The 16,570-nt window shown below is 42.3% G+C and overlaps 1 protein-coding gene across 2 annotated transcripts in view; it reads right to left on the reverse strand.

The window, feature by feature from the left end:
• The window catches only part of HSF2BP (heat shock transcription factor 2 binding protein), a 101,712-nt gene that overhangs the window by 54,230 nt on the left and 30,912 nt on the right, over nt 1-16,570 (reverse strand). For both annotated transcript variants that reach the window (XM_038581595.1, XM_038581594.1), the window contains one exon: nt 7,802-7,919. In XM_038581595.1, coding sequence (XP_038437523.1) covers nt 7,802-7,919 — 118 coding nt within the window. The remainder of the gene's footprint in view (nt 1-7,801; nt 7,920-16,570) is intronic.

A 16,570-nucleotide genomic window follows, 5' to 3' on the forward strand; every position in this document is an offset into this window, starting at 1 on the left:
AACCAGAAAGAAACAGAAATGAAGAATGCCTTTGATGGGCTTCCTAGTAGACTGGACATGGGTGAGAAAGTATCTCTGATGCTCTCTGATTTATTGGCAGAAACCCACAAAACTGAAATGCAAAGGGAACAAAGACAAAAAACCAGAACAGGACACCTGAGGAGCAGAAATAATGACTGAGGCTCCACTAAACTACTGTAAGACACCAAACCACAGACCAGGAGGCTCAGACAGCACCACCCAGGTCAGTGCAAAAATCAGTACATCCAGGCCCATCATTTCTAAACTGCAGAAAATAAGAGATGAAGAAAAAATCGTGAATATGGCCAAAGGGGAAAAAAAAAAAACCTTACCTACACAGGGCCACAGGCAAGGATTACATCAGCTTCTCCTCAGAAGCCATGTGAGGAGAGGAGAGAGAAAGAGAGATTTAAAGTGTTGAGAGATGGGATCCCTGGATGGCGCAGCAGTTTAGCGCCTGCCTTTGGCCCAGGACGCAATCCTGGAGACCCGGAATTGAGTCCCACATCGGGCTCCCGGTGCATGGAACCTGCCTATGTCTCTGCCTCTTTCTCTCTCTCTCTCTCTCTCTCTCTCTCTCTCTGTGACTATCATAAATAAATAAAAAAATTAAAAAAAAAGATAAAGTGTTGAGAGAGAAAAAATAAAAAACAACCTAGAATTCTGCACCCAGTGAAATTATCTTTTAAAAAATGAAGGAGAAATGAAGACTTTCTTAGACAAATAATAATTGGAATTTGTTGCCAGTAGACCTGCCTTGCAAGAAATGTTTAAAGCTCTTTAGAAAAAAGGAACATAAATCAGAACCCAAATCTACTTTTAAAAAGGAAGAGTATGGAAAAAGAAGTGAAGGAAAAGTGAAAACTTGATTCTTACTTGATCCATCAGCAGTTCATTTAAAACAACAGCCACGACAGCAGTCGATGATCACAGCTTACAGAATGGACACGAGGCCTGGGAGGGAGGAATCAGGGTGACCACATGACCACAAGGCACTCCTACCACCTGGGAGCTGATACGGTGTTTTTTGAAAGTGGAATTGGATTAGTTGTACATGTACTGCAAGCTGTAGGGCAACAACTAAAAAAAGTTAAGAAGGTGGTATAAGTTGATATGCTAAGAAAGGAAAGAAAATGGAACCATTTAAAATGCTCAATTAGGGACGCCTGGGTGGCTCAGCGGTTGAGTGCCTGCCTTCGGCCCAGGGCATAATTCTGAAGTCTGGAGATCAAGTCCCACATCAGGCTCCCCGTGTGGAGCCTGCTTCTCCCTCTGCCTGTGTCTCTGCCTCTCTCTGTGTGTCTCTCATGAATAAATAAATTAAATAAATAAATAAAATATTTTTAAAAAATAAAAAAGAGTGGAAGACAAAACAGGACAAAGACCAATGACAACAAATAAATAAAGAACAGTCAGGAGTATGGTAGACAGCAGTCCACCTATCAGTAATACTGTGACCGTCAATGGTCCAGATGCATCTACCGAAGGACTGACATCAGAGCCAATCAAAAGACACGGCTCAACTATACGTAGTCTACAGGAATCCCACTTTAAATATAAACATAAATATATATTAAAAGTGGGGCACCCGGGTGGTTAAGTCAGTTAAGCATCCAACTCTTAGTTTCATCTCAGGTCATGATCTCAGGATTGTGAGACCCAGCCCTGTATTGGGCTCCACGCTGGGCATGGAGCTTGCTTAAGATTTTCTCTTGCTTTGTCCCTCGTCCCCCCTTTAAAAAAATATAGATTAAAAGTAAATGGATGGAGGAAAATATACCATGTTAACACTAATTGAAAGAAAGTAAGAGCAGCTATGTTAACTTCAGACACAGTAACTTTAGAACAAAGGATGTTACCAGGAATAAAGAATGGTATTACATAATGACAAGAGGGTCAACCCTCCCTCCACACAGGAAGCCTACTTCTCCCTCTGCCTATGTTTCTGTCTCTCTCTCTCTCTCTCTCTCTGTGTGTGTGTCTCTCACAAATAAGTACCTAAACTCTTTCTTTACAAAAGTATAGGGGATCCCTGGGTGGCTCAGCGGTTTGGCATCTGCCTTTGGTCCAGGGCTTGATCCTGGAGCCCCGGGATTAAGTCCCGCATCGGGCTCCCTGCATGAAGCCTGCTTCTCCCTCTACCCGTGTCTCTGCCTGCCTCTCTCTCTCTCTCTCTATGTCTATCATGAATAAATAATAAAATCTTTTTTTTAAGAAGTATAAATACAATTATACACCATGACCAAGTGGCATTTATCCCAGGTACGCAAGGCTGGTTCAATTTGAAAATCAATTAATGTGATCCATCACATCAACAGACTAAAATGAAAAATCACAAAATCATATCAATAGATCCAGAAAAACACATTTGATAAAACCCAACATCCATTCATGACAAAAACTTTCAGTAAACTAGGAATAGTTTGCTGGACAAACTTGATAAACTAATTTCAGCTCAGGACATGATCTCAGGGCTATGAGACTGAGCCCTACACTGGGCTCCATGCTAGGCATGGAGCTGCCATGGAGAGGAGAGGAGAGGTCAAGATAAGAAAGGAATGAAAGAAAGATAGATTGGGGCATCTGGGAGGCACAGTTGGTTCAGCATCTGACTCTCGGCTGCAGATCAGGTCATGATCTCAGGGTCAAGATATTGAGTCCCGCATCAGGCTCTGAGCTTTTGGGAGCTTTGGGAGGGAGGGAGTCTGCTTTTTTTTCCTGCTGCCCGCCACCCCCTGCCCCCAGCTTACGAACATACATGCACATGCGTCTGTGTGTGCACTCTCTCTCAAATAAATAAATAAATCTTTTTAAAATAGGTATACAGATTGAGAAGGAAGAAATAAAACTTTGTTCACAGATGATGTTTAATTGTCTATGTAGAAAATCTAAAAGAATCAACCACAAAAACCTAGAACTAATAAGATTATACCAAGGCTTCAGGATACCAGGTAACCAGGTAACTTTTACAAAAGTCAACTGCTTTCCTATATACCAACAATGTACAAGTAGAATTTAAAATTTAAAATGCAATACCATTCACATTAGCGCCTCCTAAAAATTAAATACTCAGGTACATATTTAACAAGACATGCATAAGATCTGTATGAAGAAAACTATAAAACTCTGAGGAATTAAACCAAAGAACTAAATAAATGGAAGACAGAAAGAAAAACAGGAAGGGAAGGGAAGGGAAGGAAGACAGATTGGAGCCTCTGGATGGCACAGTTGGTTGGTTAAGCATCTGACTCTTGGTTTCAGCTCAAGTCGTGAGATCGAGGCTTGTGTCAGGCTCCAAGCTCAGTGCTGGAGTGTCTCTCTCCCTCTGCCCCTCCTCACTCATTCTCCCTCTCTAATAAATAAATAAATAACTCTTAAAAAAAAAAAAAAAAGAAAAAGGAAAGGATAGATAGCTTGATTCCACTTTCATGGATAGGAAGACTCAATCTTGTCAAAGTGTCCGCTCTTTCCAACTTGATCTATAGGTTCAATGCAATCCCAATCCAAATCCCAGCAAGTTCTTTTATGTATACTGACAAACTAATTCTAAATTTATACGGAGAGGGAATAAACCCAGAATACTCAACACAGTATTGAAGGAGAATATAGTTATAGGACCAACCTACCTGAGTTCAAGACTCACCATAAAGCTATAATGATCAAAACAGTGTGATACTGGTGACAGAAAAGGCAAACAGATCAACAGAACAGAATACAGCTCAGTGATAGACCCACACACATATAGTTAACGGATCCTTAACAAAGAAACAAAGGCAACACAAGGGAGCAAAGAGAGTCTCTTCAACAAGTGGCACTAGAACTGGATGTACACACACACACACACAAATCAATCTAGACACAAACCTTACATGCTTTACAAAAATCACCTCAAAGTGAGTCACAGACCTAAATGTAAAATGCAAAACTATAAAGCTCCGGGAAATAATACAGGAGAACATCTACGACCCATACAGTGATGCCTTCTGTAGACACAACACCAAGATCTGTGGGGAAAAAAATAACTGATAAGCTGGACTTCATTCAAATTAAAAACTTCTGTTCTGTGAAAGACCATGTCAGGAAACTAAGAAGACAAGTCACAGCATGAAAGAAAGTATTTGCAAAAGACACATCTGTTAAAGGAATATTATCCAAAATATACAAAGAACTCTCAAAACTCAAAGCCACAAGAAGACATGGAGGGACTGTGAGTGCATGTGACCAAGTGACAGAGGAAGCCAGTGTGAGAAGGCTGTATACTGTGTGATTCTAGCTACATGACTCTGGAAGAGATACAACTGTGGGGACAGTGAAGGGTCAGGGGTGGCCTGGGGCTGAGGGAGGGAAGAGACCAACAGGCAGAACATGACAGATCTGCAGGGCAGTGAAAACACTCTGTATGGTACTACACTCATGAACGGTATGTTATGACACATCAGTTCAAATCGACGGAATACGCAACCATAAGAGTAAACGTAAAGCATGGTCTTTGGGTGATTACAGGATTATGACGTGTCAACATAGGTTCATTGTTGGCAGAAACAAAACAAAACATTCTGGTGAGTGATGTTGATAGTGGAAAAGGCAATGCATGTGTGGGGGTAAAGAGCATATAGAAAATCTCTGTATCTTCCTCTAAATTTTGTTGTGAAACTAAAACTGCTCCAAAAAAATTTAATATTTTTTGTCTTTCTTTAATTTATATCATCACTGTTTTTTAATTTAAATTTAATTAGCCAACATCTAGTAGTACATCATTAGTTTCAGAGGTAGAGTTCACATGCTGAGATCCCAAGTGGGATCTGAGGAGAACAGTCCATACATGGGCTCTGCTCCCTGTCAGATGGAAAAACCAAGGAAGCAAGCAAACATCTCTGAACCCAAGTCTGCCTATCTCCCACTGCAGGCCAAGGACTTCCTCAGATGCAAAGGCACAGAGCTCCATGTGCTGGAATCACAGAGACAGAGACGAGACGCAGCCCCCAACAAAGCCTTGCCTCGGAAGTGCAGCAGGGCGCTGACTGGCCCCATAAACACTGACTTTGTACAGACCACAGAAGCGAGACAGACAATGATGTAATATCCAGAACACATCCAAAGCAAGTCATGAAAATTACAACCCAAAAGAAAACAAGCAACAGACATGAACAGGTAATTCACAGGGGAAAAAACTGTTATGAACATGTGCAAAGAGTGTCAACTTCACTGGTAATATCCATCTAGAGACAGGCAGACAGATGGATGTACACAACACAAGCATTCTTTAGAAGACGGTAAAAAATAACGAAGCACTGAGGAGGTTGTGGGAGACCCAGAATACCACTGCCGTGTGGGTGGAAGTGCACACTTTGGAGACCCATTTCGCATCTTACCCAACCTAAAAGTGTTATTCCTTCCTTCTCAAATATCACACTTTAGGGACAGCTCCTGGAGAAGCACTCACACAGGTTAGCAAGGAGATCTCTGCCACAGATGTTCTGCACACTGTTACATGTGACGAGTAAAACCTGAATGTAAAACCTGAATGTCCAGGGAATCCCTCGGTGGTTCAGCGGTTTAGCACCTGCCTTCAGCCCAGGGAGTGATCCTGGAGACCCCGGATCGAGTCCCACGTCGGGCTCCCTGCATGGAGCCTGCTTCTCCCTCTGCCCGTGTCTCTGCCTCTCTCTCTCTCTCTCTCTCTCTCTCTGCCTCTCAGGAATAAATAAATAAATCTTAAAAATAAATAAACAAACAAACTAGTGTCCATCGGTCAGGGATAATTCATGTTATGCCTCCTTTAATGCAAAATATTTAAAAGAAATTAACAGAAATTAGATTGATTTAATCTAATAAAGTTAGATCCACAATGTGTAAAAACATACATAAAACTATATGAGCTATACGTTATGATGTATTACAGATTGCTCATGGACATGTATTTGTGTGTACAAAACGTAAGAACAGACTTGAGAATCTGGTTCCAGATAAGATGGAAAAAACACACCCCACCCTCTTGCTCTCACTGAATGTAGCCCTGAATTCTGAACGGAATACAGGGAGCAGCTACATGAAGCCCCTGAAGAGTAAACAGTAGCAGGCAGCCTGGGAAGTAGTCCAGAAGTCTAAGAACCAGCAGCCCCACAGCAAGTTTACCACTCAGCCCCGAAGCCCAGGAGTAGCACTGGCTCGCACAGAGCATGCACCAGGAAAGCAGTAGGAAGGGGCTCTGCGGCAAGAAGGGCACCTACGTCACCCCCACTGTGTGGGAAGGAAATCTCCCTCACCTCTGGAAGCTGCAGAAGCATAGGACAGAGCAGGGCACATGCCAGCACTCCAGGTGAGGGGCTGGCAGGGGGCCCTGGGTAACTAACAAGTACCAAGCACACTGTGGGGAGTTAAGAGATCATGCAGGTGACCCCACAAGGCTGAGAACCCCTGGCCTCACGTCAAGCTGGGCATGTGTGATTCTCACCACAAAGAGCACATCCCAGCCCGAGAAGTAAATTGGCAGTGGTGACCCAGGTCTCTCGGGCTGGCACAGATGGAGCAGAGGAGGGGCAGAGCCGGCTGTACCGCGAAGGCTTTCTGAAACTGGAAGTGACACTGGAAGCACAATGGCTACTCTGAGCCTGTGACCTGGACCCAACCAGGCGGACTGCCTCATCAAACAAAAACATCAGCCTTTTTCACAGCTCAAACATGATCCAGGGGCTCAAATGTCCAAGATACAACCCAGAATTACTCAGCCCACGAAGAGATGGGAAAAATCCCAACTCACATGAGAAAAGAGACACCTGCCCAAGATGTCAATATCTGACAAGGACTTTAAAGAAGCTATTATTATAAGCAATCTTCCAAGGAGGAAACCAGCCAGTCAGAATGAACAGTGTGGTAGGCAGAGGCCTAAAATGGCCAACATCTCCTGCCCTAATCCCCAGGGCTGGACACAGAACATAACACCCTGGCTGTGCTAAGTTATATGGTAGGGAGTCATTGCAAACGTAACTGAGGTTACTAATCAGGTGAGTTCATCAAAAGGGAGTTTATCCTGTGATGCCTAACCCAAACCCATGAGCCTATCAAAAGCAGAGCCTTTTTTCCAGCTGGTAGCAGAAAAGAAAGTCCAAGAGTTTCCAAATGGAAGAAGGATTCAGTGGGCGGTCGGAGCTGGAAGATGGGTGGCTCCTATGATCAGAAACTCAATCAACCCAGAAGCTAAGCAAGCCCCACATGACAGCCAGCGAGGAAACACGGCCTCAGGTTGGATCTGCTAGCAACTGGAATGTGCCTGCAAGCACAGTTTTGCCCAGAATCTCTGGAGACGAACCCAGCATGGACAACCCCTCGATCTCAGCCATGCAAAACCCTTGTCAGAGAACCCAGGTGAGCCCCCCCACCCCAAGACTTCCCACCTGCAGAACTGTGAAGGGGGTGTTTGTCAGCCACTAGGTTTGCTACCCAGTAGAAACTGAACACAGATTTTGTTATGTGGAAGCAGGATGCCGTTATAACAAATACCTGTAAGTTTGTTTTCAGCTAACTAATATAACCTAAGTGTCATATAATAGTATTTCGGACTCACTGCTCTAAGGTGAGAACATTCTTTTTGTTTCTTACTATTTTTCTAAAATAGTACTGAATAAAGAGTGCATCCCGCAATTCTCCAGGTAATGTATTTCTTCTATTTTTTTTTAGAACTATTACCAAATTAACTGTGTTTACTTGAAAAAGAAGCCCAATCAGCAAATTCTAACTAATAAGTAAACAAACATGAACTTTTTAATATCATCCACCGTACACTTTGAGTTTGGTACACTGTCCTGGCTTCAAGTCTCCCAGAAGCTGCAGTATGGTGTCCAACAGCACCCGACTTGAGTTAACCAAGAATTCTCGACCACATGCTATGGCAGCAACATCTGCAACAAAAAGATAAAACAAAGCATCAAAGTCAATGTTAACTTGAGAGTTCAGAAAACCCTGCCTGAGTATTTTTTTTCTGCCTGAGTATTTTTTGCTATTTTTCTCCTAAGAGACCTAATGAAAACACAGAATAGCCCACAAGGTACCATCAAACAGTGTCATCCACAGAACTGACAGCCCAGAGAGAGTAACTGACAACCACAACAGTTACTAGGACGCTGAGTAATGTCCTCTGTGATTAGCAGATGCCTCGGGAGCGGAATAGAGCACAGAATCTAAATTTGTCTGCAACCTGACCACAGCACAGCAGATGGATACCATGCTCCAGAATAGTGGATTAAACAGCTATGGGTAGTCAGGGTTCAAACAGAAGGTGGATGCATATTACTTTATCTGGGACCAAAGACACTAAAATGCACTTTCAATCCTGGGAGAGAAAGATCCTTAATGACTTTGAACCACAATAGTAAATTGAAATCATGAGATCAAAAAAGAATATGAACACTAATCCTGAAAAGGCTCTTTTTCTAAATTTTACGTTCTATTATGGGTCAGCAAGTATCATGTTTCTTCATGCCTGAGGGCCTGAAAAGCCAGCATGGAGATCAGACCAGGTAATCCCACTTGCTCCCATGGGACACTGCTGCCGCTAATACAGGCTCTGTCAATGCTACCAAACACCCGTAAGGTTATAGCAATGCTCCAAGTGTATTTATGTGCATGTTGGTAAGACTTTTCTTTAGCTGGGTCTAACAATAAAGCATGATTCACAGGAACTAAAATTCCTAACTCAGAGGAACAGGCCAAACTGGAAGAAAAGCAGGGCGGCAGCAGCCTTTTCATCCTCCGGATTTCAACAGGAATGCTTCCAGGAGTTCACAGGTCAACCTGGTGTCTGCTGTGTGTGTGATCCTCGTAGATACCCTTTACAAGTTTAAGTAACTTTTCTTCAACTTTCAGTTTGCTAATAATTATCAAGAATGGAGGATGAATTTTATCACTTACTAGTTCTGTCTTTTATTAATTATAATTTGATGGCAAAATATAAACTTTTATCTATGCTACCAGACTAAATTTATGAAATCAATGCTCAGCATGCCTATTTATTTTTGACTATCTGGACTGAGAAGAATAAAAAGAGGTATATTAAGTCTCTTAAACCTAACAGATTTTTTCCCGCTTCTGTTTGCCTTTCCAGCAAATTTTGCCTCATAAATCAGTGCTGTGTTATTTGGTATATAATTTCACAACAGCTATAATTTTACTGAAGACGGGACCCTTCACTGACATGATCTTACCTTCTTTGTTCAATGAACTTGAACCTGATACTTATATTTTCTAGTATATGACACACTGTAATTTTAGGAAAGAAACACTTGCAGGGAAACTTAACCTTTAAGCATTTGGCATCATAAACTCATAAAAGTCATTTTAAGGCAGTTTTTCAGAGGAAAGCCTTTTTCCTGTAACTACAGCAGACCACCTCCTGGAAACCCCACAGAAAAACCTACATCTAGCTACGTCCTTTAGTAGCCAGCTTCCAGAGATGACTTCTCCACAAATCATGCCTCCAGCAAGCAAACCCTGGACAGGCCCCTGTCCCGTGACTCAAGTGTGACAGCAGAATGCAGTGGAACTAACACTATGACTTTCAAGGCAAGGTGGGAAGGAGCCTGATGGCTGCTACCTTGGTCTCCTGCCACTTTCTCTAGAAGCCCAGAGTCACTAAGAAAGAAACCTAACTATCCTGAGGCTGCCATGATGCAGAGACCACAGTAAGAAGATACAGTGAGAAGCCCTGAGACTACGTGAGGGGAGAGGGCCTCCACCAGCCCCCCGCTGTTCCAGCCCTCCATACTCTGAGACAGCCCAGCTGAGGCCCCACATGCTGCAGAGCAGCAGCAAGTCACCCCTGCCACGCCCTGAGCAAACTGCAAGAGCATAAGCAAAGTAAGTGACCATCCCAGTTTAAAGACCTCAAGTTCAGGTGGTTTGTTACAATTGAGAACAGGACATCACTGAAGTATCACTGAAGAAAAAGTTACAGAGTAAAAAACCTACTGTATCTCAACAGGCAACAGCACCCAACAAAACACAACAAAAACACAACATGGTACAGGTAAATAAAGTCCTGTACCATGTGTCCTGTAATCAGATAGCAAATGCCAAGCCTATACTTCACTGGGTATCAATAACTAAAGAGAAAACTACAAAGTAAAATAAATATGACTAAATTCCTCCACAGCCCCCCTATTCATCCATCTGTTTGGAACACTTAGGAGGCAACTCCAAGATGATCAAGGATTGCCAAAAAATGTACTTATGTTTTCCAGGTTTATTTTTCTTTAAAATTTTTACAGACATTTCTATAAGTTACCACAGTAATTATATAATTTAAGAAATGAATCTGGTGTCAGTTATGTGTGGTGTTAAAGATACAAAGAATCGAGGAGCACTCGCTGGCTCAGTCACAAGAAGATGCAACTCCTGATCTCAGGGTCATGAGTTCAAGCCCCAGATTGGGAGAAGAGATTACTTTTAAAAGAACATTGGGGGACGCCTGGGTGGTCCCCCAAGGGAGAAGTCTGCTTCTCCCTCTCCCTGCTCATGCTCTCTCAAATAAATAAATAAAATCTTTACAAAAAAAAAAAAAAAAAAACAGTAAGATCCCACTTCATGCCTACTTGGGCATGGCCACAATCAAAAAGTTAGTTTAAAAAATACTGATGAATACCTGGAGCAACTGATGCCCTCAGACACTGCTGGTAGGAATGGAAGATAGTCTGACAAGCCCTTAAGTGGTTAAAGCCATATGGTCATCTGACCCAGCAAGTCCACCCCTACTGCACATCCAAGAGAAATGAAAACACATGTCCACACAAAAGTTTGTACACAAATGTTCACAGCATCATTATTCATTATAACAAACCAACAGAAACAACCCAAACATCCATCAGTTGATAAATGAATAAACGGGTAGAGCCGGACAGCCATACAAAGGAACGACATGGACACACCTCAAAACCACCACCCTAAGAGAAAGCAGCCAGGCACTGAGGACCACATACTCTCTGTTTCGACCATATGAAATGCCAAGAACAGGCAAATCCAGAGGCAGAAAGCCAATCAGTGGTTGCCCACAGCTTGAGGAACAGCAGTATTGAGGAGTGATGGCTCAGGTTAGTGGGGTTTCTCCCTTATCAGGGTGATAAAAATGATTCAAAATGGACTGTGGAAACGGAGGCACAACCCTATGAATATATTAAAGCCATCAAAGTGTGTACTTTAAATTGGCGAATTGCAGAGTGCATTATTTTATCTCAGTAAAGTTGTTTAAAAATAAATTAACAACAACAGTAACAACAGGGTTACAATTTACACGTTCAATACATTAATCTCTACTGCTCATCCTGGATCTGTTTTCTGTGAACATCTCATCTGCAGCATGAACGCTACAGCATATTATAAATAATACACACAGAAGACTATACTTTCAGGGATCATTTCTATAGTTTGTAAATAATACATACCAAATTTTCTGAATTAGCAAGACCTCTGTGTTATTGGACTAAATCAAACATGTCAGAACCATACCCGTGGAATACAGAAACAAAATATGTCTTCAATGATCCTAAAATATCTTTTAACAATTACCTCTAATATCACAGATTATCGTAAATCTTTCTGTATATGTACCTGAAAAGTTAAGTTCATGATCTAGAAAGCTAGGGAAAGCTGACTGTCTCCAGGAGATACTCGGCAATATCTGGAGACATTTTCGATTGTCACACTCAGCAGGCTGCTACTGGCCTTTCTAATGGGTAGAGTCTAGAGTTGTTAAACTCCTACAACACACAGGAAGGCCCCCACAGTGGAAAATTCTAGTGCTGAGGCTGAAAAGGGATGGTCTAACCAGGTTACCTCAACGACAAGGCATGCATCAACGACCCCTGCCTCTCAGAACCTGTCTCATGATCCAGAAGGCAAGGCTTAATGCCTGCTTGTCTCAGAGCAATTGCCACTCAGCCAAATTCGATAGTCTGCAGGCCTGAACTAGGATCACCTTTTAGCCAGACGGCACCACACACAGTATCATCCCAATCACTAACTAGAAATACCAGCACTTCTCTTCTAGTCAATTAAGTAATCATGAAACGGTGCTCCTTCCTCCTTCTCATATGACAGTAGGTCAATGGAACACCCTCAACCCAGCCCCCTTAGTCCACCTGTCTGATGACAGAGAACCTCCTGGTTATCTCTCTAGTTAACAACTGTCCATGTCAGAAGAGAACGGAGGAAGGACACTCCTGCCCAGACCCTGCCTTAGTGCTGCTTATTGCTGGGTCCTCTCCCACCAGGGGAAGGGGCGATTCTGAGCTGCTTATCAAGTCATGTGAGTCATGGTTTCAGAGTGTCTGTCTCCTTCTAGTGCTTCCAGTTACATCTGTTGCCTAAGTCTTAAATGATTCTGTTTGGCTATTGTCCTGACAGCTGATTCAATAAATGATTCAGACACAGAACCAAGATAAAATGACGGTGATCACTGCTCACACTGGAAATCAGCTCTCTACAAGCCAACCTCGCCTTTCAAGAGGTCCAACAACAGTGGTGAGGATGTAGACAAGAGGATCTGATGATTGCTCTTAGATCTCCACCACCTCCAACACCACCAAAGATACACACACATACAGAAAAAGATGGACTGTCCTGAAGACACAGGAGAAAGTAGCCATCACAGAGTAAAATGGCACAGCTGCTGTGGAAAATGGTCTGGTGGTTTCTCAGAAAGTGGAGCACAGAGCTATCATGTGATCTAGCAGTTCCATGCCTAGGTACATGCCCAAGAGAACCAAAAATATACATTCACACAGAAACTTATCCACGAATGTTCACAGCAGCATCACCTGTAGGAGCCAAAAAGTAGAAACCACCTAAATGCCCATCCACGGACTCTTCACTGCAGACTCGGACTGGGTGACACAAAACCATATGTAGGTCAAGGTACAAAACTGGCACCTTTTCCTTCCACACGCACAACCACTCAAGCCTAGGGTTAGAGCAGACCTCAGGCACCAAGAGTCTTCTTAGGAGATGAAACTGAGGGCCAAAGACATAAGAACACAGGGCTGGTCAGAGGCAAAAGCTGAACTGGACACTGTGCCTCAACTTCCAGCCCATCTTCTCTCTCATACTGCTTGCCTGAAGTAGAGGTGATGGTCATGGACACAAGGGTGCTCTGCTATCAATTCTCAGGAGCTCTTATGTCCATGAGAGACAAACTGGATCCAATCCTGCCTATAAATTACTAACAATCAGGTAGCCTGAGTGGCTCAGCAGTTTAGCACCGCCTTCGGCCCAGGGCCTGATCCTGGAGACCCGGGATGGAGTCCCATGTGAGGCTCCCTGCGTGGAGCCTGCTTCTCCCTCTGCCTGTGTCTCTGCCTCTCTCTCTCTCTCTCTCTCTCTCTCCCCGTATCTCTCATGAATAAATAAAATCTTTAAAAAAATAAAAATAAAAATAAATAAAAATATGGGAATGCCTGGGTGGCTCAGTGGTTGAGCACCTGCCCCTGGCTCAGGGTGTGATCCTGGAGACCCAGGATCAAGCGCCACATCGGGCTCCCTGCCTGGAGCCTGCTTCTCCCTCTGCCTACGTCTCTGCCTCTCTCTCATCGTGTCTCTCATGAATAAATAAATAAAACCTTTAGTTAATAAATAAAATAAATAAATAAAAATTACCAACAATCAAAAAGCAATTTTGATTCTTTAATTATTATGTAATATTGTTTGAATGAATAAACCAAGAATTAAGATGCAAGGGGTACAATTATAACTGTCGAATAATAAAAAAGCAAAGAAAGTAGTTACAACTAGAGCAATAAGTTTTTTCCTTGCAAGCTAAGCAAGTTCGTCCCACAGGACTGTGATAACAATTGGCCATCTATATTTGTACTCCTATAAAAGTTACTGAGGGGCGCCTGGGTGGCTGAGTGGCTAAGCATCTGCCTTCAGCTTGGGTCATGATCCCAGGATCCTGGGATGGAGCCCATCGGGCTCCCTGCTCAGCAAGGAGCCTGTTTCTCCCTTTCTCCTCTGTCCCTTCTCCCTGCTCGTGCTCTCTCTCAAATCACTAAATAAAATCTTAGACCTACACCTCTATTCTTTAAAAGGAGTGAAGGAGATAATATGCAAAATCACAACTTATCTTGGACATTATCAGAGAGCTGATGCCGGAGATCAACCAACTACCGTAAAATCAGAAAAGGCAGGTGCTCCAAGGAGAGATATAAGGTAAGCATTTCTTACTTGGAGCAAACACTGGATGCCATAAGGGCCAGTAAGAAAAATTTGGCTAGGGGATCCCTGAGTGGCTCAGCACTTTAGCACCTGCTTTTGGCCCAGGGTGTGACCCTGGAGTCCCGGGATCAAGTCCCATATCAGGCTTCTTGCATGGAGCTTGCTTCTCCCTCTGCCTGTGTCTCTGCCTCTCTCTCTCTCTCATGAATAAATAAATAAAATCTTTAAAAAATTTTTCAGCTAAAAGTTAAAAATACTGCCAAATCAGCAGTTATCTGGGGCTGACAATGGACAGAGGGCACAGTGACAAAAGGAAAGGTGGGGGAGGTTTGAGGGAGATAATTGGAACTGTCCCATACCCTAACTATGGTGGCTACAGGACTATATGCATTTGCCAAAACTCACAAAACAGCAATAAGGTAGAAGAACAATCTGTAATGGGGGAGTTTACTATATGCAAAATTTAATTTTTTCAAGTTTTTATTTAAATTCCAGTTAGTTACCATACAGTGTAATATTAGTTTCGTGTACTATAGAGTGAATCAACATTTCCATACAAAACCCAATGCCCATCAGGACAGGTGCACACCTGACTCCCTATCACCTATTTCCCCATCCCCTCTCTCGCCTCCCCTCTGGTGACCATCAGTGTGTTCTCTAGACTTTGTGTCTGTTTCTCAGTTTGCCTCTCTCTCTTCTGTACCTTTGCTCATTTGTTTTGTTTCTTATATTCCACATGAGTGAGATCATATGGTATTTGTCTTTTCCTGACTGACTTATTTCACTTAGCCTCATACCCTCTAGCTTCATCCACATCATTGCAAATGGCAAGATCTCACCCTTTCTGATGGCTGAGTAATATTCCATTGTATATATAGACCACATCTTCTTTATCCATTCATCTGTTGCTGGACTTCTGGGCTCTTTCCATAGTGTGGCTATTATGGACATTGCTGCTATAAACATCGGGGTGCAGGTGCCCTTTTGAATCACTACATTTGTATCTTTGGGATAAATACCTAGTAGTGCAATTGCTGGGTCACAGGTCATAGTTCTATTTTTAACCTTTTGAGGAACTTCCATACTGTTTTCCAGTGGCTGCACTGATTTCATTTCTACCAGCAGTGCAGGAGGGGGTTCCCCTTTCTCCATACCCTCGCCAACACATGTTGTTTCTTGTGTTGTTGATTTCAGCCATTCTGATAGGTGTGAAGTGGTATCTCATTGTGGTTGTGATTTGTGTTTCTCTGATGATGAGTGATGTTGAGCATCTTTTCACCTGTTAGCCATTTGTATGTCGTCTTCAGAGAAATGTCTATTCATGTCTTCTGCCCATTTTTTAATTGGATTATTCATTTTTGGAGTGGTGAGTTTTTTATGTTCTTTATATATTTTAAATACTAACCCTTCATCAGATGTGTCACTTACAAATACCTTCTCCGATTCCATAGGTTGCCTTTTACTTTTGTTGGTTGTTTCCTCTGCTGTACAAAAGCTTTTTATTTTGATAAAGTCCAATAGTTTATTTTTGCCTTGGTTCACTTTGCTTCAGGAGACATATCTAGAAACAAGGGCTATGGCCAATGTCAGAGAGGTTGCTGCCTGTATTCTCCTCCAGGATTTTGATGGTTTCAGGTCTCAAATTTAAGTATTTCATCCATTATGACTTTATTTTTATGTATGATATAAGAAAGTAGTCCAGTTTCCTCTTTCTGCATGTGGCTATCCAGTTTTCCCAACACTCATTTGTTGAGGAGACTGGTTTTTTTCCCCCCAGTCGATATTCTTTCCTGCTCTGTCGAAGATTAACTGACCATATAGTTGTGGGTTCATTTCTGGGTTTTCTATTCTGTTCTATTGGTCTATATGTCTATTTTTGTGCCAATACCATCCTGTCTTGATGACTACAGTTTTGAAATATAACTTTAAGTCAGAATTGTTATGGTTCCTACTTTGTTCTTTTTTTTTTCTCAAGGTTGCTCTGGCTATTCGGGGTCTTTTGGAAAATTTGTGGTTCCATACAAATTTTAGGATTGTTTTTTATAGATCTGTGAAAAAATGCTGTGATATCCTATATAGAAAACCTGAAAGACTCCACCAAAAAACTGCTAGAACTAATAAACAAATTCAGTAAAGTCACAGGATACAAAATCAATGTGCAGAAATTTGCTGCATTTCTATACACCAATAATGAAGCAGCAGAAAGAGAAATTAAGGAATCAATCCCATTTACAGTTGCACCAAAAACAATAAAATACCTAGGCATAAATCTAACCAAAGAGATGAAACACTTGTATTCTGAAAACCATAAAACACTTATGAAAGAAACTGAGATGACACGAAGAAATGG

Source organism: Canis lupus, chromosome 31 (genome assembly GCF_011100685.1).
Source record: "Canis lupus familiaris isolate Mischka breed German Shepherd chromosome 31, alternate assembly UU_Cfam_GSD_1.0, whole genome shotgun sequence".
Classification (NCBI taxonomy): domain Eukaryota; kingdom Metazoa; phylum Chordata; class Mammalia; order Carnivora; family Canidae; genus Canis; species Canis lupus.